The sequence below is a fragment of the Cylas formicarius genome, unplaced genomic scaffold (genome assembly GCF_029955315.1).
Source record: "Cylas formicarius isolate icCylForm1 unplaced genomic scaffold, icCylForm1.1 PGA_scaffold_7__23_contigs__length_41026272, whole genome shotgun sequence".
In the NCBI taxonomy this organism is placed as follows: Eukaryota; Metazoa; Arthropoda; class Insecta; order Coleoptera; family Brentidae; genus Cylas; species Cylas formicarius.
The window spans coordinates 12,544,384-12,572,378 of NW_026844352.1; the positions used below are offsets into that span (position 1 = coordinate 12,544,384).

The following is a 27,995-nucleotide window of genomic DNA, read 5'->3' on the forward strand; positions in this document are numbered from 1 at the left end:
CTGCATCTATCGCACGTCTCGATTTGGAAAATTTTGCACGATTTTCTATTTTACCTATATCATCATATCCTTTGCGCGTTATCCCTTGTTTGACCAAGAAATACTATTTACAGATGAAATGGAATCAGAAATTTCCATAATAACCATATTTGGGCCGATAAAAATCCCCACGCAATTGTAGAATTTAAACATCAAGAATAGTTTTTGGTAAATGTTTGGGCTGGAATTGTTGGAAATTACATAACTGGACTCTCTTGCCTGCCAGACTGGCTAAAGGGCCTTAATTATCGCCGATTTTTAGAAGGGTATTTGCCAATATTGCTAGAGGAAGTACCATATTTAATTAGAGCAGAATGGCGGCGCGCCTGTTCACTTTGGTGTTGCAGTAAGAGAATATTTAAATCTCACATTTAATAACCGATGGGTAGGTCGCGCCGGACCTTCACCATGGCATCCTAGGTCCCCAGATTTAAATAGTTTGGACTTGTTCACAAGGGGCACCTTAAAAGTCTGCTTTATCGCAGCCCAGTTAACACTGTCGAAGAGCTGAAGGATCGTATCATAGTTCGATTTAATAAGAAACACTGAAGGTATACCTCAAAGAGTGTGTATCAATATGACGAAAAGAGCTGAAGCGTGTATCCTTTACGGTGGAGGACACTTTCAACAACTTATCTAGTTTTTATGTACTACTAATTTTTCAAAAACTTTGTTATTAATTTATTAACAGACAATTTGGTTAAAAATGATTAATAGTAGGTAGTTTTTTTTTAAATAAGAATAGTTTATTATATATCTCGTTGTTAGGATATTATGTTATTTCATTAAAACTGTAAAAGTAAAAAGAACAGTCTTATAATATTTTTTCTGAAGCACACTAGTTGGTAAACAACTGTTTTAGATAGATATTTTATTTTTCAGAAAAAAAATTCTCGATTTAACCAGTGCAGTGGCGACTTAATTGTCCAAAATATTATTTTGTTCATAGACAGTTAGTGGCACCTCACTGATTTCCTTAAAAAAATAATAACTTTTGCATTCATTTGTGAGCAGATTTGATATTAAAATAAACAATAAAAACTCATTTCTTTGCATGCTGCCATATTAATGATTTGTTATGACCATGCAGAGAAAAGGTTTTAATTTTTTTAAGCGAAAACCGTACATCGATTTGAAAAAAATCAAAAAATTAAATTTCTTTAGAAATGATTGTAAGATAAGAAGATTATTTTAAGAGAAACCAGTGGCGTACCAATAATGTCTGCCAAAATTGACATGTGAAATTTTGTGCACCCGCCACTGGTGTATTTTAAAGAAATTGTGGTATACAAAAAAATGCCTTCTGATACATAGAACATGTGTGCAAAATTTCATTAAAATATCTAAAGTGGTACTACAGATATTATAAAAAATATATTATTCTTGAGAACTTTAAAACCCTCTTTTTAAAATTGAACCAAAAATCACCCCCTTAATTTTTGACCTTTAATTAGAAAACACCCTGTATAGGCCATGTCGATGTTGATTTTTTTCGATCCAATTCAACAGCTCAATATTTGCCATCTAATAACGACGGGAGACACTCCGACGAAAATTGAAATACAAATTCGGGTCCTCCTCGACCCTCGTTTACACACGCGGACCGGTTTTCACATTTTCAACGAATTCGTCTCCTGACCCCTCTCGACTCCGAAAATCCCACTACCGTTAAATGCACCGGGCACGATAATAGATTAATGGAATTTGTAAATGGGCTATTCACCGCGGCTAGGAATTAAATTCGCGTGCCTCCGACGTATTATTTGAATTCCTGAACAAATAATATTCACCTTTCGTCAAATGTTTTGCCATGCCCACTGGATTAACGTGGTTACGTCGAAATTTCCGACGCGAGCGAATATCTCACTCGATTCGAGGGTTAACTGAATAATGTTTCGTGCTAACACGAATATGGCCGCTATTTGCTGTCGCATAAAACTGAATAAAATATCTCCTTCTACATCTTATTTATCAATGATTTCGTTCATCACCTACCTTTCTTGAAAAAAGCCTTTCTTTCTCGGAGCCCTTTCATTTTATCCATTATAAATCCTATTTACAAAACTTTTGAATTCGTCCTGCGTCGATTGATGATGAACTGAACTTGCTGACGATTCGCCAATCATCTTATTGGCTTCTTCAGTACTTAACTGAAACTGACGCGCATTCTACTCTGTACCTGCGTATATTTTGTTTGAGGGGGCAGGAGCTAAACCAGGGGCATGAACATTGTCTCGGATGATTGATTTCCACATTGGTGATAGGTAAAGACCTAAGTAGATTTCTAGGGAATCTCGGATTTTTCGTTGGTAGAAGAATTGATTACATAAATTTTATGTCCGGTTCCGTGCTTGTGTTCGGAAACTGCTTCTGGACTCATTGTCTTTGGAAGGTTGTGTGCATTTTGTGACGGAACGCTTAATATCTCTAATGTGCAAATAATTAGAGAGACGAACAGATGCGTTAATTTTGGGTTCAGTGATTCGGGCTGGAGATGGAAGAAGTACCGGTGAAGGGTACTTGGTCCTATCTCGAAATTGTAGTAAAAGATTAGGGTGAAAAAAGAAATTAGACTAAAGCGGCCAAGGGAAAGAGGTAGATATTATCTCTAAATTTCTTGAATGACAGCTAGATGAGGCGTAATCACATTCGTAAATTTTAAATCCAGTTTTTGAAGTAAATGCAAATGCGAAGCATCGTTGAATGGTTGGTTTTGGGAGTGTCGGAAATAAATATCAATGACTACATCGCTAGAGGGAGTGTTACGACATCGCCGCAAGTTAAATTTATTTTATTATTATTAATTTATATCACTTTTATTGCAACAGAGAGAGCCAAATAGGAGTTTAACATTCTGATGAAAACCGCATTTTAGATATATTTTTTCTAACATACAATGTTAGTAGAAAAACTAGAACTGGAAATAATTATCAGAATACCTAACAATAATTTTCCTTCTTATTAGTTGCGTTTTAAAAATTAACTGGAATCATGTCAAACAGTTGTAGAGGTTTTTTATTTTGATTTAGTTCAAAAGTGAATACTCATATTAAGTGAATATGTGCAAAACTATTTTTGGTTTTCAACCCTTCTATTGATATTATAGATTAGGAAAAGTATATCCAAATGCCGTGTTTACTAGCGTGTTAGGCCCTTATTTGACAGTATTTTGTTGCAATAAAAGTGGTATCATTGTCTTTAATTTTCTTGAGAAAAGAATTTTTATTTGTAGTCATGCCCGTGATACAAGCAATCTAAATCAAACCACCCGGGCCTCCGAAGTTAGCCTAAGAAGCCTTTCCAGCCGCTCGAAGTTTGACAAAAGACGCTTAGTCATTCTGAAGTTATTGATGTTTATTTCCGTAAATGTTCGGACACAACCGCCTTTCCCCTTAAGTGGTAAAAGCAACGAAAAAGAATCGAATTAAAAGATTATTATTTCCTCTTAGTCGCTTTAGTCCTATAATTTTTTACTAGTAGTGTTTACGACAACTACTTTTCAAGGTGGTCGGGTGCTCCTCCTAATTGGCTGCAATAATTGTCAAGCAAATAAATTAATATTAATATTGGCAATGCTCAAAAATCTGGTAATGAACTAAAATTCGGGCCGTAACAACGTCTTTGCAGCTGTATCCTACTGGAGTTGTGTTCTAAAAAATTCATAGGCGTTTTGCTAATAAAAGATAAGAAAATAAAGTTTTTTTGAAATTTTGATGTTATATTTAGATACTATTTAATCACCCCTATGACAGAAGATCTATATGGAATATTACCTGAATCGGTTATATTAAGACAGTGTAGTAGAAAAAGACGGCTAGCACTTGGAATTCTTGTCTTTTTCTTGCTCGTTTATTTAAATAGGTAAGTGGGGTATTAACATTTTTTTATGACTTTATTTGCATTATTATTTTATCTTCAAACAATATTTTCTTTAATCATTTGCATAAACTAAAATTTAAAAGAACTTCTTATAAAAAACCTTCTAAAAAACGCATCTACAGTTAGAAATTGAAAATATGCAAGTTTAGTTATGTGTTAGTAATGTATTAAAATATTTATTATTAAATATTGGTTAGAAAATAGCAATATGTATTTTTTTGGGAGTATTAATCCAAAACATATTTGGTAAGTATTATTATATTTGGTATTTCCTAAAGAAGGAAACAAATTTAAACTTTCTTATTAAATCAATAGGTAATAATAACTAAAAAAAATTAAATTTAATAGTACTAAATTAATATTTATTGATCATGCGAAAAATTTAGCAGTAACAATCGATACTAATTTGCGTTTTAGAGAACATCTTAAATATTTAGTTACAACAAGCATATTTTATACTCTCACAGTTTGACTATGAACCTTGTTTGACACAAATCCGGCATTTACTCATAAAATTATTTCACTACTACTGCAACGTATGACTATATTTTCCAAATCTTTATATTTCAGTCGATTACCCTGCACATTCAACTTCCACACAATTCTAAAATTTCAATAGACATTGAAAGAGTTTCTCTTGAGTAAGCTATAATAATGGCAATGGGTTTTTGTGCAAGTGCTGCTGTTCGGGAGATTACTTCAGCGATTTCTAACATTTTTTTAAAGTTCTAAAATTTAATTTTGTTATAATAGAAGTCAATATGTGTTGAAATAAAAACAATTTAATTGGTTAGAATTTTTGAGCTGTTCAAGTTCGTGGAGGTTGCTAGACTTCGCCTGTGTGTATGTTATAAACAGTATTATTTGTTTTTAATAAAGGCTGTGGTGTATTTATTTTATTTATATCTAAATATTACGCTCAGTTATTTTGAAATTATTTTATAATACTTAATTTTTGTAATTAGAGATCTTTTGCATATTTACGTACATACATATTTATATATTTTATTTATATAATAACCCAATGAGTATTGTTCACTGCAAAGAACATGTAATGTGCAATAGAACGCAGCACAATATTTTTTTAAATGTTTATTAAGTAACACTAGCACGTAGATAATATTATACAGACATGAACAAACTATTCTGATTTTTGTGTACATGAACTTTTTTTCTGTTAAACTTACCGATTAACCGTGCGGAAAATGTCACTTTAAGACGTCGCTTTGTTACCCATGGAGTTTAAGCCACAGACGGTATTTTGACGTTTTGCAAAAACTAATAGTCATAGAGCACTTATAATATGCAACACGTTTATAAAGTTCTTTGAACACTCGGTTATTAACACTATACCGGCCGTTTAGAAATCCTAATTACGTACGGCGCTTGCCGAAACATTGTCCTGATACCTAACTACCGAATACCGTCAATGCTCAGTGATGTTGTTATAGCTGAGAGCCGGCATATTTTATTTTAAAGTAGGATATAATATTAGGGCTATTTGATTTCAATTGAAAAAACCGGTTTTATTTTTTCGATGGGGGGCAGGGGGGCGAAGTCGGGGGGGCTATCTCGGAAACGGTACGACCTGGGGGGTCGGGGTTCTCGCCATCGAATTCAGAAAAAAATCTCGAGGAGGAAGCGACCTCAAAAAATCGCTTTTGAGGAGGTAGCCCTTTTTCGGTTTTTCGAGGTTTTCGGAGTTATTTGAGGTCGGATCGGGGCGCGGACGGTATATTCGCGTAGAGGGGCCCGAGGCGCACCGGAACCCTCAAAAAGGACGCCCCTCAAAATTGAGGAGGTATTGAGGTTAGGGAGGGTCTCGTCTCCTATGGGACGGATCGAAAATTCGAGTACCTACGTCGACGCGCCTATACCCGGGCGTCGTTCTGAAGGCCCATGTCCTATACCCGTCTGTGGAGTTTTTTTTGAGGGCGCCTCCTCAAAGTTCAAAAAGTTTGCTATCTCCGAGGTTTACCGGCCGAATCGCTTCGAAACCGGCACGGGGGGGTTTCTCGGGTCGGAAACGCCGGATCCGCCCTCAAAAATCTCCTACCTCAAAAACTCAAAAATATGACCTTTTTCAATGTTGTCGTTGAACGCGTCGATTAAGGTCGCGTTAGGTCCGGCCGGGTTCGGATCGATACGGGAGGTGGTCGAAGGAACGGCCTTTCTTACGATACCCTCCTCCCCGATCTCCTCCCAAACGGGGGGCGACAAGGGGGGATCAAAAAAAAGGACCGCGTTTTTCACTTTCCCAAAATCGGAAATCGAAAATTCCGACCTCGGGGCGTGAGTGAGGTCGCGGAGGGGCGTCGAGCGCCGCCTTGCCCTACCTCCTCAAAAATTCCTCAATATTGAGGTAGCGTCGGATTTTTGAGTATTTGAGGTCGGGGGCGGACCCGACCCGGACGCCCCGAAAGCCCTATACTCAGGCCACGCGTCGAGCCCGAGATCGACAATTGGCGAATTTTTTTGTTGAGGTTTTGAGGAGGTCAAAGGTCAAAAAGTTTGCTATCTCCGAGACCGTCGTTCCGATCGGGACCCAACTCGGTAAAGTTCTGGAGGAGGTCGGGGGAGGAAGTACCCGACCTCCCTCCTCCTCCCTCCTCAAAAAAATTTTTGAAAATTTTTCGGCGGCGTCCCTTTCGAAAAATTCCCCCTCCCGCCCTATGGGACCGGGAGGGGCGCCGAATTTTTTTTAAGTAAAGGGAGGACGGGGCTTTCGCCTGACGCGGTCGGATCCGAGGTCGGTCCCATAGGGAGGGAGTGCCTCCCACAAAAAAAATGCTCAGTGATGTTGTTATAGCTGAGAGCCGGCATATTTTATTTTAAAGTAGGATATAATATTAGGGCTATTTGATTTCAATGCTACATATTTCTCAATTTTAGGTTTTTGTAGTATGATAAAATAGTTCACTCGGTTGCTAAGATGGATAGAAATATAGTTCTGTGCAGTGTTTCGATTAATAGATTTTAAAATATTTAATCTTAAAAAAAACAAGAAAAAAATACCAACAAAAATTATTTTTATTATATATTGATTTATTATTTAGATTTAATAATTTTTTTTTGTGTGATAATCCTCAAAACATTTTCCCATACATAAAGGAATTACACAATATGAGCACATGAAACAGGTTTCCTTCCTTTTTCCGTTTTTTTTGCAAACTCTGCAGCGCTTTTGAGGAAACTTCTTATTGCCTGAACTAGTAATTTTCACAATTTTATGTTGTCTCATGTCTGCAGAAAGTCTCATTGGTGCATCTTCGCGAGAAACTCTCTTGGATACATTTCCTGGACTCTCTGAATGAACATATCCTTTTTCAATCCAGTTTTGCGCAATATTTTTCAAAAAAGATGAAAATTTTATTTTTTTTCCTGGATTCAGAACCTTGAAGACAACAAATGAATTGAACAGTGCAGTATTTAATATGAACATAAAAGCCTTCTTTGTCCATTTCACAGTTTTTCTTATAATAGGATTATAAGCAAGGTATTGGTCTGCTATATCAACTCCCTTCATGTACTTATTATATTCCAAAATTGTTTCTGGTTTTTGTATCAGATCGCCAGTTTTTCGATTTATTTTCTGGGTTTGTATCATTCGAGCCTGGTGTATTGTTGAAATCATTCTTACAACTCTTTTATCTTTCCAAATATGTATTAGAATTTCACCTTTTCTACGGAAGTTGTGTTGTCCTTGTTTTAAAGTAATTTTTTTTAGATCGTGTGGTAGCCCGCGGTTCTCTCTTATAGTTCCACAAATTCTTATCTTTTTGTAGAGTAACTTCTGTGCTAACTGAACACTGTTGTAGTAATTGTCCATGTAAACATGGTGCCAAATATTTCCATAACCATCTAAAAGGTTTACGACCAGGTTTTGCAATGTTTCTCCATTGCCACTATATAATTTAAATTTGCATATATATCCAGTGTCGGATTCACACAACATTCTCACTAATAACCCATACTTTGTAATCTTTCCTGGGTTGTACACTCGGAAACTTACTCTACCTCTGCAAGGAATCATGGCTTCATCCAACGATAGATTTTGTTTTGGTTTATAGACTTTATCAAACTTCTCTATAAAGTATTGCATTATTGATTCTACTTTAACAAGTCGACTTGCGTCATCAGGGATTGCACTATTATCGCAAAAATGTAGTGATTGTAGTATTTGCCTGAATCTATTTCTAGTCATGATTTTACCAAAAATTGGTGTTTCCATGTACGGATCAGTAGTCCAATAATCGTTAACATTATTTTTTTTTACTTGTCCCATCAATATATTCAAAGCTAAAAATTTCTTGATTTCTGTTATCGTGGTATCTCGCCACTGCTTTGTGCTTTTTACACGTTTATATTTATGCATGTTTTGCATATAATATCTATTTGTCTCTGTTACTAATAATTGAAAAAAATCATCATCTATAAACAAATCCACCACGTCTGAAATATTTTCTGCATTTCTTGGGAACACTTTAACCCCAGAATTTCCCAAAAATGGGTTTACTGTAATATCGTTATCGATTTGGGACCAATTTGATGTTGAACAGTTCTGTTCGTTTTCCAATATCGTGTCTTCTGAATCGCTGCTTTCAGATTCACTTATAATTGGCAAAACATTTCTTTTTCTGCTACTTTCTGCTAAATCTGTATCGTCGCTGTTACATTCTTCATCATTTTCAAACTCAGATAATATATCGGCACATACCTCATTACATTTATTAATTAATTCAAAGTCGTCTTCTTCCATGATATCGCAGGGCAAACAATTAAATTAATATATAAATTACTTAATTAATCAGTCAATTCGTAAGTTAATTATTGCAGAACACAAGCTAACTCTTAAATTATCAGTTATAATGTGACATTTACTATGACAACAAAAAACGTACTACTACGTCAACGGCGCCTAGATTTACAACCAAAAATAACGTACCACTACGTCCACGGCACCTAGATTTGTCACAATTAATGACGTATTACTACGTCAACGGCTACAAGATTTTGGATGAAAAAAACGTATTAATACGTCAACGGGCACTAATGTGTTAAACACCCGCTGCTATGCGTTCTGCCGAGTCTAAATAAACTGGTGACTAAAGTGTCGTTAATAAAACTTGTAGCGTAATATGCACTTTTTTTTGCTTAATGGCAGATTTTACTAGCGCCATTCAAAATATATTTTACGTAGAGCAATTAACTATGAAATTTTACCGGTTAATTTAGACTGACAATTTGTGGGGAATAAGTAAGGTGTAGGAGGAAGGTTGGAAACCGCAAAAGGGCCTCAAGTGCCCTTCTCCCCCGCTGGTGACTATACTTGTCATTAAGAAACACATCCTTTTTGCTGTCAACGTTTCAGCTACGAAAGTCCGGGAGAACGACCAGCTTCGTATAACGAAATGTTTTTTGTTGATTGGCCGTGTAACGAAATTAATAAAATGATCGGGTGGCTGCCTAACGGGAAATAGATCCTGTAAACTGATGGTTTTTTCTTGTAAAATGGGCGTTTTTATTTTCAGCAAATGTTGTTTGAAATGACCACCAATGTTGGTCAAACTGTTGCAAATGTTTATAAATAATATTTTTGCAATTAATGACCGTAAAGATTACTATTAATTTCTATAATTCTATATTTCAGCTCAATTGAGAAAAATTATCCTTTTCTACTACTTTCTGGAAAATACCAAATTATACACCAATCTAGAGTGCGTGAAGCGTCGCTTTACCATGTGAGTTTCTTGCCCCATGGATCTGACCTATTTCAAATTACCAGGATATTACCGCACGACTTGAATTTTGACGTTTGTTAATTCTGACGATTATCTCATTGAATGTATTCGCGTTGTTGTTTTACGTTTATTAAACTGGAGACTCACATGGCGTTTACCACACTTATTGCATAATGTACTACAAATAATGTGGCTTTAATGGCTCTATAAAATGGTGATACCATTTGAAGCATTTCAACAAATTCAATTTGATTTTGGAATCTAACCAACAGCGTATCCGTACTAAAAATTAGCAATGTAGGTCCGCACATTTGTTACTCAAATATTTATATAATAATTCCGGTCCTGGTGAGGAACGATAAAGTTGTTTTGATTATTGCTCCGTGATTAACTCCAAATTTGGAAAGAATTACGAGCAAATAAATTGACTAAGTGATTACAGTGCAAGCAAATGGTTTACGACAAAGCATAGTGAAGACAATCCATGTAAGATTAAATCTGTAAAATCCGGATTCACCGATAAAGGTCAAGATTCGACGGGTAGACCGACTGACGACTTTTTGCGCGGTGAATAAGGCAATTTCAAAAAACTTTCCGATAGTACGATAGGAAGAACAGAGTGAGCTTGGAAATAATTGCGTAAAACATAGAAAGATAATAATTACTGAGTAAATATGGACAGCGACGGTAATACAACGGATGAGGGACGAAAAAGAGATGAACCTAATATCTTTGAGAGGAGTAAAAAAACCAGTAGAACCCCGAGCAAGACGCCCGAATCTAACGAAAACAAATGGGATTTACTTCTACGAGAATTGAGAGGAATTAAAGGAGAAATGCAACAGATAAGAGATATAAAACAGGAAGTAAAGCAGATAAGAGACCAACAAGAATACAGAGAAGAAGTGAAAAAACTGAGAGAAGAGATCAGTAGCATAAAAGTGGAACAAAAAAGAATTCAAAATGAATATATGAAGCAAAGAGAAGAACTCTTGGAAATCAAAAATACGCTTGAAAGACTGGAAAAGGCATAAAGAAAGAATAACATTGTTGTGAATGGATTACCAATTGATACCAGAGATCCAAATTTACTTAAACAAACTATAGGAAAATTTCTGAAACAGTATCTAAAACAAGAGGTTAACATCAAAAAGGTACATAGATTAGGAGAAAAAATATATCTAAATATATCTGTATTGAGTAAGGGACTCATAAATAAAAAGGAAATTTCTAAGGAAACTAAAATGAAAATTTAAAAAACAATTTACATGCCAATCCTTACATATGGCTCTGAATCTTGTCAGATAGGGACAAAAGCAAAATTGGAGCAGCAGAGATAAAATACTTGAGGAAAGTGAAAAGAATGACCAGAAGAGACAAAATTAGAAATGCACTTTACAGAGATTGGGCAGCACTCTACAGGTTAAAAGAGTTTGGCAGAGTTAAATGCTGGGAAAATGGAAAAGAGGAAGACCCAGAGAAACGTGGGACAGCACATTGGGAAAGATTTTCAAAAAGAGGGGACCAACATGGTTAGAATCTAAAAACTTAGCACTAAATAGAAAACATTGGAAACTTTTTATCGATAGCTGAATTGCATGCAGAAATGTCACCCTTTCACCCTAGTTGCGGAAAGGGACTAGATTATAGATATTTATATAATAAACAATTAAGCATAATATCAAAAAAGTGTAGTCCAGTAGAAGTTTTACTCATGTGTATGAAGACAGACAGGAATACAGGAATTACAGGGTGTCAAAGATTGTTTTCCATTGCATTTTCCTTAAAAAAGTTTTCTCTAGTTTGTCCAATAGTTTCAAATTTTTCGCACTTTTATATTTTCAAATTAAATTTTGCACAAAACCCTTAATGCCAAAACTTTCCTAAAAATTTTAGAAACCCACAATTAAAAAAGCTTTAAAACATACCCTCAGTTATTGTATAAGATTTGTTAGGTCAAGAGTATGTTTTTTAATGGAATTTAATTTTAAGCTTTGAAAATTTGCAATACAAATTGAGGACATTTTTTTAATGTCACGCGCAACTAAGGAGCTTTGGTATTAAGTCCAATTTGGTCTAAAGATACAGTGCCACGCAATATTTATTTCTCTAGTAGAATCAGCCCTTAAAATTTTTGCTTATCATTTCAGAAAACTCTGTACATGAATGTGAAAAAATGAAGAGAAATATCGGTGACAGGGGAATTTTCAATTTCAAGTTTTTATTTGATTTCTCCCCCTCGTTCTGCGAGAACTGTGTTTCGTTGTTCTTTTAACAATGTAAAGTCGCTGGTTCTAGAGGAGAGTCGTAAATTACGTTAAAAGAAAGAAAGGTTAATTTTGCCGCTGCTGTTGGATGGATGTGCCAAATTAAGAGTGTCCTATATATATGGAGACAAACTTGGAAGGGAAAAATCGCCTATAGAAAAAAGAGTTTCGTTATATCTATTGCAACTTTGTATATTATACACAGTTATATTCAACACTGAATCGACGAAGGATTAACAAGATAGCCAAACAATCTAAAAATATGTTTTTTTTACTGATTCAACCTTTTCTTAGCAACGCCATAAGTAAATATCAAATTAATCAGCTTTTTAATAATAAAATAATAAAATAGGAGCTAACAGTTGCTTTGAATAAAATGTTTTTTGAAAATCATGACTTTTTTGGTTCGTAACCTACAGCAAGTAAGAGAAGTCCTTCTTTTATCCCCTAGAAAAACTTGATATCTTGTTTCCTCGCGGATGATAATAATAATAATTTCAATTTTGTAAACTGCTTCGAGATATTTAACAGGAAATGATAAACATTCGAGTACCTCGATCGGATCAAGTTACGAGATACGCCCGTTTCCCTATCCCTAACTGCACATCCTACGTCTATGAACGACCCTTAAATTTGGTAGTACTTAACATCAGTCCCCGTTTTCCTGCCCCGCAGCACAGACTTATATTTTAAATGGAAACGCCAGAAGTCTCTCGTCTCTCAGAAAATCCTTTGCTAAGGAAGATGAATTATTGTAATATGGCATTAAAAAACTCTGACGTTTATCTGACAGTAAAAGCGGGGATGCTATAGATTTTCGGCGTAATTGCGGGTTCAGACAGGGAAAAGTGGAAGGCGAATGCGGAATGATAAGCGAAATACGGTTTATAAATATAAATTGTAAATCGTTCGATGATCACCGTGAAATGGTTCGAGCACGCAAATTTGCAATTTTTAACTTTTCGAAAAAATTTTACACTTTATAGGAGTACAAAAGCTGTTATTCGACATTAATCGAGATTAAAGCATTATTATACGGGGTGTCCCACGACATGACCGCAATAGTTTGGGAGTGTGTTGCCGGGGTAATTTCAAGTTAAAATTGTCAAATGAACAAATACCGGGAACGCTATTTTAACTGATCTACAACCGCTTTATTGAATTAATTGTTCCAGGATTACGTTCGGCTGTTAATATTATTATTAAAAAGCCTAGATTGCTGAGAATCTTACATACTGACAGTAAACGTCAAATTTTGAGTGTTTATTTTCGTGTGTTACATTAAAATTCTCTTTAAGGTACAATGTTTACTTTTTCGAATGAAGAACATTTACTATGTTTATGGAACTGTTTTTAGCAATACGTATCGATGCATCGACAGGCAAGTTTCCTACAGCTATTTCTGAACGTCCCCTTCAACAGGAACTTGCTCAAGAAAAGGCAATACTTAATACAATTGATGCTCAACCTTCTACTAGTGTGTGAATCGTAGGTAATAGACTAGGCCAGATGAGATTATGGAGAACTTTACACAATTTCAGGAATTCACATTGTTGGGCACTTGAAAATCCACAACAAACTTGGAAATCCCATTTCAAGATAGATTTTCGGTGAATATTTGGTGTAGCATTATTGATGACCGCATCATTGGTTCGTTTATAATTGAGGAATGTCTTACGGACATTCGTTATTTACCTTTCATTGAAAATGATCGTCCAATATTGCTGGATGATATTCCTTTTAATGTAAGACAACGAATGTCGATTCAGCACAATGGCGCACCTCCTCACTTTGGTCGCTAAGTAACAGAATTTCTTAATCAAAATTATACAAACCGCTAAATTCAGCAATTCCTTGGCCGGCAAGGTCGCCTGACCTTAATCCCTCAGATTACTTTTTATGGCAGAAACTATTCTTGCTGATCCTGAGACAGTTAGCAGCAATTCTAAGAAAAGCTAAACTATGTATACAGTAACTGGGTGGACATTTTGAAAAAATAGTGTAATAAAATAAAATATAAATAAATAGATAATAATAAAATATAAAATTAAGGGTTTTCCTTTAAATAGTCTTTAAAATTTGAAATACTTGTAGCTCAGTTAGAATAGCGTCCCGGGTATATGTTTATTTCATATTTTTAACTTGAAACCAACCCAGCAACATACTCCCAAGCTATGGTCGTCATTTCGTGGGACACCCTGTATAAGTCAATTTTTAAAATTTTATTGCTTATTAGAAACACAATAATTCCATTATCGCTTTAAAAATATTAACGGATTCAATTTAATTTTTTTAAATAGAATAACATAAAGTAAATTCAAATCCAGTCTTATCGTGCCGATTCATAGGTTACTAATTATATGAATCAAATCAGGAAACACAGCTACCAAAATTATATGCAATATCAATTATATTAGAACAAAGCAAAACATTATTTTTACAAATATTATGTTACAGTAGGAGTGACAAAAAAGCTAAATGCTATTTATTAATTAATAACAATATTTAACAGTCAAATTTATGTTAGAAATCGTCTAATATCACTAGTGTTTAATACGCAGCCAGTCATCAAGAAGCAGTGCGGAAACAGTGGGAATCAGCTTAAGGAAATAGGACATAGGAAATTATGTATAGAGAAATCATAATATAATGAAAGTAATAATAATATTACTAATAATGATATTAATAATAAGAATATCAATAATAACAACAATAATAACAAAGTCTCTCGACAACTTGTAAGACATTACAATATAGAGTTATAATTCAAGAGTGGAGACATTAGCAAATTCGAAAATAAAGAAAACATCAAATTAAAAAAACACGAACTATCACAATATCCATATCCATATCTATACCACTATTATTGTCCACAAAATATACACTAGTATATACATCGTAAATACAAGAAATAGACGCGCATCATAAACTCATAGTTTTTTGCTGGTTGGCCAAATGAATAATACATATACTTGTTTAAAGGATTTTATTGTGGGGAGGGATGTTATATCATAAGGTTTTTCGTTAAATATTTTAACTGCGTTGTAGCTAAAATATCTGTGGAAAGTCACCGTGAATATAATTTCCTCTGCATGTTTTATCATACAAGTATGACGGCGTCTTATTAGCGTTTAGTAAAAAAACACAGGCGGCGAACTGAACTTTATAAGGGTCCTCCAGCGGGAGATACTGGGAAATACTTTCGGAGATGATAAATAAAACGAATACAAGCATTTTGAAGGCGTTGGAGTTTCTCCTTATCTCGATTTAGTATCAATATCAATCAATTACCTAACCAAAACTAACATAGCACAGAGTTTAGGAATGATCCAACCAACGATTTACTATAGTCCAAAAGTATGACACAAAATGTTAATTTAGAATCAGCTGCTCTTAACAAATGATCAGTAACATAAAGCCAAGCAGGAGCAGTGCTGTGAAGAGATCGGAACTCTAACTGAACGTCTGTGAGCATTCTGTTATCGCATAGGAACTGACGAAGTTCTTTAGTTGCAATTTTTTCAACTAATTTTGTGATGGTGGGCAAAAATCTGATTAGTCTAAAATAATTAATGGTATAACTTTAGCTTGCTTCCAAGAGTCAGGAAAAAGCCCAAGATAGAGGACACTTGTTAACAAGGAGAGTGATATCAATACCACCGACAGATCCAAAAGAAGTTAAAGCAACATTAAAACTATTAGGTGGACCTAAATTGTTTTCAGACATTAAAATAGGATTGCCGTGCAAATAAAGTCTAGTCAGAGTAGGAGCAGTGTTAAATGTGCTTGCAAGCAATATCTGACTTATGACATAATACCAGGAACTTAAACAAAAGAAGCTGCTTAATGTTATTGACAAAAAAATTAAAAACCTTCTCCAGTACCACAATGATCCTCGTTGTCAATCCCGTCAGTCCCTGTTTGGTTTTTTATTTATTTATTTAAAGAAGTCTACCTAACAGGCAAAAGCCCAATTAATAGGGACGTTGTAGTACAAAGTATTAAATAGTTACAGAGGCGTCAAATAAACTCAAATGCCGTTTAGCGCACTTTTTGCATAATATACTATAAAATTTTCAATAAATTCATTAAAAAATGGTAATCATGGAGATCGCTAAGAGACACATAACCAATTCTATGTAATAATATTGTATGCGAAAAGCCTTGTGGGGATATACTCCGTCCAACTTATAACATACATCAAAAACTTGCGCTGAGTTTTTTTCCAAGTTATTAATATAACAATTGTACCTAAGAGACCAAAACTACTGATGCATACTCCAACTTAGACCTGAAATCTGAGGTATATAATATTTTTATCACTTCTGTACAACGTACGCTAAATCCATAGCTTTTTGAGGCTTCCGTCAGTACTTTAACATGAGGAACAAAGCATAATTTCGAGAAGAATATTACTCCCAGGCCACAAAAAGTGTTGGACTGGGAAAGAGTTTTATGTTATGTCAATGTCATTAACGAAAATGTTGCATACTAGTTGGCCGAATATTGAGCCTTGGGAAATGCCTGAGGAAGCAATTTATTCATCTGAAGTGTGACCGTAGAGATAGACGTACTGTATAGTAGCACTAAAATTTCGATCTATTCGATAACCATTATATTACCTCACTATCAGAAACAAAAATTCCTCGCGGACGTATTGTTAAATATTTTGACTGTTTGGTAAGTAGACCCTTAACGTGATAGTAAATTGAAACGTACTTGTCAGCTTTCTTAGGTATCACCATACAGGGGGCAGAGTCAGAATGTAGGTTACTATTGGAGTGAGATGCCTATGATGACATTAATTGCTACGGTCCGAGAATACTTGCTTTAAGCCTGGCACATGCGCCTCGATACACAGTGCAACCAGATACATTATTAATTTATAATATTATATTTCATTAATTAATGTGAACCAAGACATCTTTTGAGCTTGGCCGAATTTAAGACCATCATCTACATATTTTTCGTAATGATGTGGAGGCAATAGTAGAACCTCATGGCCATATTCACCCATTATTTCACCTATGGGACATTTTTCGGTGTCAGCATATTTGGTAAAGGATTTTGGTTCTGTTCTATAAGTCAGTGCTGAATATTATTTTTCTGCCAAGACAAAATAGGTTTCGTATTTAAAAGTTTTGAATGATACGCTGCGTTGTATAATGACAGAGCATCCAAATTTGATATCAGTTCTTTTAGCCATTTTTCAAACATTAGTGAAAACTTTTTGAGTTGGAAGGAAAATTAAAATTTGCCCCTGGAATATATCCTGTTGAACATGCAAAATTAAAAGCCGTTTTCCCGTGTCACATCCTTTCCTCTTGACACATTTTGCAGATCCATCTTACTCAGGTTTCGAACCTTTTTCATTGAAAAATATCGATGTTTAATATCCAACACACTGCATTTTTTTAGAATTTCTTTTAAAACAGAAAGAGTTGTATTCGTTTTTGATCTTTATACATCATAAATCGCATTCCAGAGAATTTCTATTTTCACATCTTCACTCAAATCTTCAATCACGGGCTTTCTTCGTTTTCACTAATAAGAACTGAAAGTTCAGGTTTTCACGAAATTATATATTTTTACATGACAATTGTTTCGACAACACCGTGTCTTTATAAACTTAGCAGACACAACTTTTTGCAGCACTCGTACATTAATAGAGAATTAGACTGTTTAGGGATCGATTGCGAATTAGCAATTAAGAACATTAACGATTCCAATTTAAACAGACATGTATTAGCGAATATAATAAACTCTCAATTAATAGACAACAAACACAAAGAAATTTCTCAAATGTCACTAGTAAAAACTATCAAAAACAAAGCTTCTGAAAATAACATAATATTTACACGTGCAGATAAAGGGAAGACAGTTACAGCTATCGATCTCCCAGAATATATTTCGGTAAGCAACAATTTTCTTAAACCAGAACTTTTCCAATGTATCAAACACGATCCTACCGAATTATATCAAAGAAAAGTCAAGGAAGTAATTACTAACTCCACACTATTTAGTGACAAAGACAAATATTTTTTAACAATTATGAATCCACAACCGGCGAAATTATATTCTTTAGTTAAATTACGCCCATTAGACCAGTCGTGTCTTATGTAACAGCTCCAGCAGTTAAACTCTCAACAAAGTAGTAAATATTTTAAAGTTCCACACAGATTTTAAACCAAAATTTGCAATAAAAAATTCATATATCCAAATCCCTTCTAACGCAACACTTTTGTCTTTTGATGTACAAAACTTGCAGGTTAAAAAACAGGTTAATCCATTGGTGAAACAAGATTTATTAGATTGCTTAATATTATCTTTAGACCAAAATTGTTTTGAATTAAATGGACAGATTTACATATCTAAAGAAGGTTTGATTATGGGAATCTCACTTCGTCCTTTGTTGACCGAGCGTTTTATGGATAATTTGCAAAATATCATACTGGAACATCCTTTAAGTAAAAGTTTTCTATGATGGTATAGATACGTGGATGATGTCTTTGCTTGCTTTGTTGGAACGGACAGACAATTGAATTCTTTTTTAAATTACAATAACTCATTACATAGACGTATAAAATTCACTATCGAGATTGAACAGGATAACTCTATTAATTACTTAACTATTACGAAAGCGCAAAACAAATTAGATTTTTGAATTTATCACAAATCTTCACGCACGGACACAGTCACACATAACAGCTCAAATCATCCTTATACGCACAAAATCGCTGCATTTCACTCTTTTATACACAGACTTCTTAATACGCCACTCTCAACAGAAAATTACAGTAAAGAACTTAATATCATCAAACAAATTGCACTGAACAACGGCTACAATCCGTCCATTATAGATAAAATTATAAATAAAATACAAATCCAGACAACAGTAAATTCAATTTATCCGAAACCTAATACAGAACACGAACAATTTAAAACAATTACATACATAGGAGAACCTAGTGAAATGTCCAAAATCTCAAAAATCAGGTGTCTACAGGATGAAATACGGATCTTGTCCTGAAATTTATATTGGACAAACACGTAGATCCTTGAAGAAATGCATAAACGAACATAAAAGAGCGTTTAAAAACAATAGTCTAGATTCTAATTATGCTACACACTTAAACACAGAAAAACACATTTTTGACGACAATTTTGATATTTTACATACAGCCACAAAAAGTAGAAAATTAAATTTATTGAAAGCCATGGAGATTAACAAAATGACATTCAAATGTGTTGCTTAACTATCAATTAGATTTAAATATCTCGCCTTTATTGACCTTAAATTCTCACAACTTTAATTAAGGTTTTATGGTCATTTTTCGGTATATATATAGTAGCAGGTAGTTTGTAAATATTACATTTGATAAAGACACGGTGTTGTCGAAACAATTGTCATGTAAAAATATATAATTTAGTGAAAATCTGAACTTTTAGTTCTTATTTATTTTGACCTGTAAAAGGTTTTATTTTTGGAAACTTATCGCTCACATTGAACCACCGCTATTATTATTAAAGTTAACCAGGTTTTTTCAAAGTAAGCACGGCATTCATTCCTTACAATTTTTAACCCTAACCCCTTCGAATAAAATCGAATCACGTGTTTGCGAAATAACCTTGTCTATGAACATCGAGTTGACACTATACCAAGGGTTCAATTCAGGGAGCCATTCAGTATAGGCAATTTTACCTTAATCCATATATGTGTGAAACAACTGTTAAGATATTTTATCAAATAGCCACTTTAGCAAATAGCAAATTTGATAAAATTGATAAAACAATTTTGGTGTAGAGAATAAAAAAAATTTACATATAATTTCTCTGCTCTACATTCTAAAATACTCAATTATGCGCTGATCAAGCGTGTGCACAGTAAGACTTTAAAGCGTTGGGAAATATCTGCATATTTCGCATATTGACTGAAATATGGGTAGATAGTACGCAAGACAAAACTTGGAATGGGCAATATCACGTAGCTATATATACGTTGTAGACTCGATGCAAACACTACTAACAATGGCGACGTTATGATTTATCATTTAAACAATAGTCCTAATTGGGTTAATTTGAAAATTGTCCAGAGGCTCACTCAAGGGCTGTGCGGACACTGTACCGAGTATTTCATAGATTTAAATTTATTTTTCTACTTCCTTCTGTAACATTTCGAATTAGCATGCGAAAAATGTCATTTTTAATATTATTTTTTAGAACCTTGGTTAGGCCCAGCAAGTGGCCGTTTTCTTCCCTCCTTGACGGAATCTGCATTTCGTGTTTTATCCCACTCCCGTTAGGCTTAGCTGCTGAAGTTAAGCCTGCAGTGGCCTGTAAGTAGACCTTCCAATATATTGACTGCCTTTTATGCACTCAAAAAAACTTCCTTTTAAAATGTAAAAGAAATCACCTTTTGGTGAAAATATTGACAATTTCACTGACCAAAATTTATCATTATATGTACGTCTGTAGATATTCTTTTAGTTTTGGTGAGTTAGTGGTGTTAGTGGTTAGTTAGCAGTTGCATACGTTACGGTGTGTTTACCTCCTAGAGGTATTTATAAAATGTTATTTTAATTTACGTTAGTTATTAGCATCGTGGATAATTTATGGGGTGCTTTGTATTAATAGTTAGATATAGGAATAACTTGTAGAAGATTGGTTTATCTTTCCAAGGACATCATTTCAGATATAGTTTCATAGTAGAAACTTGGGAAAAGTGATGTTGGAGAATGGCTGACTTATTATCTCGTTTGATATCTTATGGTGTGGCTTGGCTGGCTTGGCTGGTAGGTGGATCGTAATTTTTTTATTACAATTTTTTTCGTTTTAGTTTCTGTTGCACAGTGTTCTAATAATAATATTAATAATAATAATAATATCTGCTTGAAACACTGCTGTTAGCTTGCCACTTGGAACACAAAAAAATTTTTTTGAGCCGTCTCACAGTGTTATGTACCGTGGACAAAATTACTTAAAAAGTTAATTTTCAACTTTTTATTTTTAGCATTTTTTGTTACAACGTTGGGAAGATCATTTCTCACTTAATAACATACAAACATTATTTTATCTTGGTTAGTTAGCTTTTGTTTAGCCACGCCTCCAAAGTTTCACAACTGTTAACGTTAGCCGAGAATTAAATATTTAGCGCGACTTTTACTGCACTTCAAAGTTATTTTTTAAGTGTTTAGTATTATTCTTTCTGTATAATTTAAAAATAAGTACTTCATATTGTTATAAATTAAATTACCGTGAAGTTTTTTGAGCGAATTTTATAAGTTTGTGCAGATTTTATAGCATTTTAATCTTTGTCCAATTTTTTTTTTAAATCCCTTAGCATCACATTCAAATTTTTTTAATATACTATTCATAAACTATTTTACTATTTGCTTAAAAAAACCTACTTGCTTTGGGTTGCGATTTACGGAGTTATAATTTTTTTTAGTGACATATGTTACAATAAAAAATAAAGACCTAATAGACGTTTGACTCCAAAAGGTTATCGAAAGCAGTCGGTTTATGATAAAATCCTTTCCCTACTTGGTATTGAAGAACCGTCCAACAGTTTAAAAAATCAAATTATGAACTGTAGCAAAATTTTTGGCTTAAAAATGGCCACTAAATACGACAAAGTATGTCGCTCCCGCAAGCGACTTTTGGAAAAAGAGGTGGCCTGGCTGAACCAAATTATGTATTACGAAAACAATTTACCAGAAAATTCCCCAGGTTCTTTTTGAAGAGGCTTCAATTAAAACAAAAAAAAAAGACGCGCAGCCGAATTACCGGACAGAAGTCCAGAGGAACTACAGTTTGCTCCACAAATTGTAGCTTCGGGAAGTACGAGTAATCTTAGAAATGCGATTGGCCATTAATGCTAAAACCCAAAATTTTCTTCCCAGCTATTTTCAACTAAAAGAAGCCAAAAAAGAAAATTTTTAGGCAAAACAATAGAAAGCATTTGAAATTTAACTAATTTACATGGTTCAACGAAACTAAAACTTATATGCAAGTATGGCTTTGGCGGTAGTTCTGGGCATAGCCAATATAAACAAAATTTCAATAGCCCTGAAAGCACAGACGAGTTTCTATTCCTTATTGCGATGATGCCTCTAAGATTAATTGATGAGGAAACAAGGCACGAACGATGGCGAAATCCTAGACCCTCCTCTACTTTGTATTGCAGAACCATAAAATTTTTATTTCAAAAAGAAAATGCTAATCTAGTACGTAATGTAGAAAAAGATTTAAGGAAAAAATTCAAAATTTACAAGAGTTTGCAATGCAAACTAGGGATGGTATAATATGTAATATTCGAGCTGATTTGTGGCTAACAGTGATGGACGGTAGTGTCACAAACATTCTATCAGAAACAAATTCGGCAACAAAATGCCTCATTTGCGGAGCCACACCTAAAGAAACGAAACTGTAATTGATCGTCCATCCAACTTAGATAACTACCGCTTTGGTTTGTCCACTTTGCATTGCTGGATTCGTTTTTTTGAGTGCCTTATTCATATCGGATATCTAATGCCAATAAAATCGCGGGAAGTTCGAGGCACCGAAAACAAGGCCATTTTAGACAACAAAAAACGAATCCAGGCAGAGTTTAAGGCTAAAATGGCTCTTACAGTGGACAAACCAAAGCCAGGGTATGGCTCCTCAAATGACGGCAATACCGCCAGAAAGTTCTTCAAAAACTCACGAATCAGCTCAGAAATTACAGGTGTTGACCCAATGTTAATAGAAAAATTTTCAATTATATTGCGAGTGTTAGCCAGTGATGGTGTAATTGACTTAGATAAATTTAAAATATTACTAAACGAAACTAGAATTATGTATTTCAATCTTTATGATTGGTATAATATGCCCAAACACTGTACACAAAGTTCTTGTACATGGCTGTGAGTTAATCAATGCCTTCTCATTACCAATCGGTGAACTTTCTGAGGATGCTCTCGAAGCTAGGCACAAGGAGGTAAGAAGACATAGATTGTCTCACACCAGGAAATTCTCTAGGTTAGCATCAAATAAGGATTTAATGCGCATACTTCTTCTCAGCTCAGATCCTTTCATTGCATCTACAAGAAACATAACTAACAAAAAAAATGGACAGTCTTATGAAGATATAAATAAATATTTAAAGCATGACAAAAATTTAAGTTATAACAATTTAGGTTTAGATATGGAAGAATTCTCTAATTATAATAGTTCTGATGACTTTTTTCATGAATAGGTTTCAATTTTGTTTTTAAGTTTTTTATATCTCTGTTCCGCACCAAAACTTTTCTTTTTTAAATTTTTAAAAACAGGTTTACCTACAATTGTGACTTGTCACAATTTTTTTTGTCTAAGTCATTTATAAATTTACATGTTTATTCCACTTCTTATCCATTTTAAGGTATAATATAATATATAAAATATTAGGAAAAGTTTTTGTTCTGGGGAGTAGCACCGTGGTTGCTGCGCCCTCTACCGAACACTAAATAAACTGCCAATAATTTTGTGTGTGCTGTTAGTTAATACATTAAGTTATTAAATACCGTTTACAGAACTTAAATGAATGCTTTCATTTTTAAAATATTGAATTTTGTCTTTATACTATATAACACTGTGCGTCTGTGTAACAGATTGTTTCTGTCCCTATTGGCAGGTTATTTTTCCATTCTCCTCGGATTGGGATCTGGGTCCTGTAATGTCACAGATAACAATTTTATAATAGAATAGTATGAGACTAATCGATACAAAACTTTGCCGTACGTTGAGGTTTCATCGTATGTGAGATCCCAATGTTAAAAAAAGATTTTTCTGGAATATTCAGTGCAACTGAAGTTCTTCGGAATAAACTTGCTGCTTATTTGAATAGCTACTGCTTCTGATTTCAATTTTTGTATTTTATTTTATTGCATCTGGATTAATGAATGTAATCCAATGATGTGACCTGTATGCAAGTTCTGGTTAGGAAATTTCACGAAAACTTAAACAAAATAAACCAAACCGCGAACGCTCGTCGTGTTATCAGGCGAAAGTCACGTACCCCAAATAAGTTAAGCTGCTTTTCTAATAGGGCGAGGGTAATTACTTATGCAATTATTTTAAAGAGCGGTCTTGTATTCGCCTACAACGTTGGAACCACGAGGAGCTGTACAGTGAGAGATTTTGATAAAATAATAGTGATAACATTCTGCGAATAAACAAAAAAAGGGGATGTTCAAAATACGGGTGCAGTTACAAGTGCTCTCATATAGGATGTTTATATACAGGGGTTATTCAAGCGATACAGCAAGGAATTCTGTGGCGAAAATGCAGGGTTTTTAAAAAGTTTTACTTTTGGGATGTCTAAAGTCTGATTATGGTAACTTTTTATACTTACTTTATTTTATTTTTCTATTTTTCTATTCTGCAAAAAGATTTCAATAGCATTATTCATGACAATGTTTTTTAAATAATTTAGATTTTGTCAAAATGTAACTTAAATTTAAATTCTCAAATAGATAAGAATATGCAAGCAATTGAACTTAACAGGGAATGTATTTTAATTTACCTATTGCACGGTTTAAGGTTTCGAATTTATGATTTTTTGTGTTAACTAAATATTTGATTTATTGCATCTACTTGACTATGGTATTTAGAAATAACAGATAATTTAATGAGGTAGCCAATTTGATCTGATTTTGCTGTGAGGTCTGTGAATTTAGATATTTCATGATTGCATTGATGATTTTCTATTACTATTCTATTACTCAAAGTTACAACTTCTGTTTAAAAATCAACGGGTACAACAGCTAGGATAGTACTATAAACACTAGCATCTAGAATAGCAATTAAAAAGTAATTTATTATCCAGGCTACTAATTAATGAAAACTTACTTAATGGTAAAATAAAAAAGAACGAAACAATAAATTTCCACACGTTTACATATTGATGGGTTTCAGTGTTAAAAGCGTCTCTAATATGCATTTTCACATTATCTGGTGTGGTTGGAAGCGTATTATAAACAATTCTTTTTGTGTATCCCCATAAAAAGAATTCTACTTTTCATTAGATTCCCAATATTTCCAAATTCCATAGGCAACGAGATGTAATAGAATTATTCATTTTTCCCACCATTCCAGATAATTGAGAAATATATTCTCTGCTAAGTTAAAAAAAGTCTATAAATGAATAGAAAGGTTTTTATAATTTTGACATACAATATGGTCTATTGCAGATTACATTTTAACAAAATTCAAATTATTTAAAGCACCTTATTTGGACATACACTTATTTCCAAATCCAAAAATGCACACATAATACTTTTAATGCATTTGCGACAATATGTATATTATAGATGTAATTTCAAAAACGTTTTTTTTTAGTTATATAACTTACTAAATTTATAAGTTACTGAATTATTAATAAACAAATTCCTTAGTAATAAAACAAGTTATAATCACTTCACTTCATGTATCTCCAAGATATTTCTCCTTTTCGATTAAATCAGCTTCTGTATATTCCGATTTAAACTATTTATTTTGAACAGCGATCTGACCACCGCAGACAGTTCGTTAGCACTCAAAAATCTAGAACTTTCGTCTAATGTCAACAAATAACGACTCATCTATTAATTTTATATTCTATTTTTTGTATTGATTGATTTTTTATGTTATATAAATTTTCTATTTTCAAAGGGCTTACTTTCTCTGCTGGTTGTCCGGAATTTTCTCATTTAACTTTCTTGGCTTTCCAGCATACAGTAATTTTATATGCAAAAGAGCCCAAGTAGTATTTTTCTTTTAGGTTTCTTTTATGTAATTTAAGTTTTAACGTCAATTTATACCTTGATGATACCAAAAACTTGTTTTACGACGAAGCTGGACGGACATCATAGCCAATCAATTTTTGACTGCAAATAGGCTATTATTATTTTTTTTTAAATAAATATATTTGTTCCTTCCTTTTTCGGTTCACTTCCACGCACTCAATTTAACAAACCTTTAAATCTTGCCTCACCTTTCTAATGAAAGTCTTGATAATGGACGACAGTTGTCTCCGGATACTGTGTTTTGATTGCCAGCTATCTCTGATCAATAACACAACGCACACCAAATTTAACTTGACAGGTCAGATCAAAGGGCTGTTTCGTGAGTTGGGTTATGGTGAGTGGTGGAGCAATCCATCATATATCAGACTGAGACGGCAAAAGAATGACGTCGTAGAATGTTTTAAGCCAAAACTTTTTCAAGCAGATCTCAACATTGCAATCGGTCCACACTACACGAACTTTTACTCAAGCTTTGCACACTCCGATATACCACCCAGCTACTTAAATTGCCAATGGCTAATGTCCATTTTAAGAATTATCGTACAAGTGAGTAGTAACATTTTATTGAAAATCTCCTGCGCTTATCTCATTAAACCCGATCAGATTTGCTCCGCATGTACACTAATTTAATTCAGTTTACCACTTGCCCGATGTAACCCTATTAGTTTACTATTTTGTTTTTTTTTTGGCTGATGTAACATCTGATGCGAATTTCTTGTTGTAGAAATCTAATTTCTGATAAACAATAAATAATAACAAAAAATATTAATATTAGCGAATACCAAACATTTTCATATCATAATCAAAATAAAATTATATGAATTTTTAAAGTCAGATGTTCCAGTCCACAAATAACCAATACTGGTGCAGCCAAAATTATAGTACAGTATTCGGGCCAACCCTTAAACCCGCAGTAGGTATAGTCTGCCTCAATTTTCATCGTGCTGGCTGGAAGTTACCTGCCAACGGCAATAAACCTCGGGTCCGGTAGGTACGGCAGAACACTAGGGACAGACTCTCAGAGGTTTTGGTAATAACATATTTTTTTTTCTTCATTTAGGTGGGTATAATCCTATTAAATTACACTTAGAAAAAACAATGACATTAAATATAGACAATAAATTCATAGCTTGAAATATCTATACATAATTACCTTTTTTGCTCTAAATATCTAAATCTAATTCTGTTGCACTAGCGGAGTTCTCATTGAGATTAATTATAATTGGATTTATGTTGTTTTTTACAGAAATGTGAGAGCCCTCCATTTTTATAATGTGCTGTAATGAATTTTTCCAGCTCTCAGTTGGTATGTTATTAATTTCATTAAAACTAGGAGTAACATTTTCTGCTCTGACTTTTGATATTACTTGGTTCCACAAATGCTCTACGGAGTTAAACATGGAATGATATGGAGGAACCAGAATGCATATGAATTTAGGACTACTAAAAGTTGCGCTTTTTTGTAACTGAATTCAAAATGAATATGATTTTCTAACAAATATTCCTAGATTTCAGTTTTTGAACTTGATGAGCCTGGTGGTTTGCAGACTGCTGTGGTAGCTTGAAAATATTTTTTAAAACATTGTTTTGAAACCAATTTTCAAAAAGTTCGGCACTTGCACCGTCATGATAATCCAAGCTAGAATCCTTAATATTTTTTGCAGACAGCAGCAAGCAGTTTCGGACAAATCCGTCTTCTGGCCCAGCGTGTATTATTATGGTGATAAGTTTTCCTTTATGTGAAGGTGCATTCGTCTGACAGTTTTGAGTGGGATCAACCCATCCTTTGGATACAGTGTCTTGTGTATCAATGTAAATTATGGATATGTTGTCTAATCTATACTTTTTAATTTCCTGAAGGTAATTAAATCTTTAAGTGCGTAATTTGTGTGATTCCATTACTACTTTCCTTTTGTCTATTTTTCGGTCCTTGAATCTCATTTTACAAACAACTGGGTGGCAGGGCTTATATTTATATTGGTTTCATCGTCTTCTAGCTTCTTTTTCAGTTTCTCCAAGGTAGGAACAACTTCGCTTTGATAAAGAAAATAAATTTCGCTTGTTATTTATCTCCTGATCACTATTGTCTATTGAGTGAGTTTGAAAATCAGTATGTTTTGTGAGTAAACAGGTTTCTTTTAAAGTTCCTTTTTTAATAAGTTGATAAGCTAATTAAAGTTTCATGTACATTTTTCACAACCTGTTTTGCACCAAGCGACAAACGCACGATTATTCAATACTGCGACAAAAATGGTCAACACCCA

At 33.8% G+C, this 27,995-nt stretch overlaps 2 protein-coding genes and 1 long non-coding RNA gene across 4 annotated transcripts in view; 1 reads left to right on the forward strand and 2 right to left on the reverse strand.

Annotated features, from left to right (window-relative positions):
* The window catches only part of LOC132704695 (uncharacterized), a 338,277-nt gene that overhangs the window by 81,216 nt on the left and 229,066 nt on the right, over positions 1-27,995 (reverse strand). The window contains exon 1 of one of the 2 annotated variants that reach the window (XM_060674872.1): positions 2,035-2,147. The exons of the other annotated variant lie outside the window; for it this stretch is intronic. The gene's annotated coding sequence lies outside the window, so the exon portion shown is untranslated. Of the gene's footprint in view, positions 1-2,034; positions 2,148-27,995 lie in introns of those variants that run through there. 2 annotated transcript variants of the gene reach the window in all.
* Positions 4,426-8,677, reverse strand: LOC132704489 (piggyBac transposable element-derived protein 4-like). The gene is made up of 3 exons (XM_060674504.1): positions 7,123-8,677; positions 5,975-6,257; positions 4,426-4,522 (listed from the first exon to the last, which is right to left on the reverse strand). The coding sequence occupies exons 1-3, from the start codon at positions 8,675-8,677 to the stop codon at positions 4,426-4,428; spliced, it is 1,935 nt and encodes a 644-aa protein (XP_060530487.1).
* Positions 13,147-13,849, forward strand: LOC132705618 (uncharacterized). Its single transcript, XR_009619474.1, has 3 exons — positions 13,147-13,224; positions 13,284-13,414; positions 13,468-13,849. It is a non-coding gene; the product is annotated as an uncharacterized LOC132705618 (long non-coding RNA).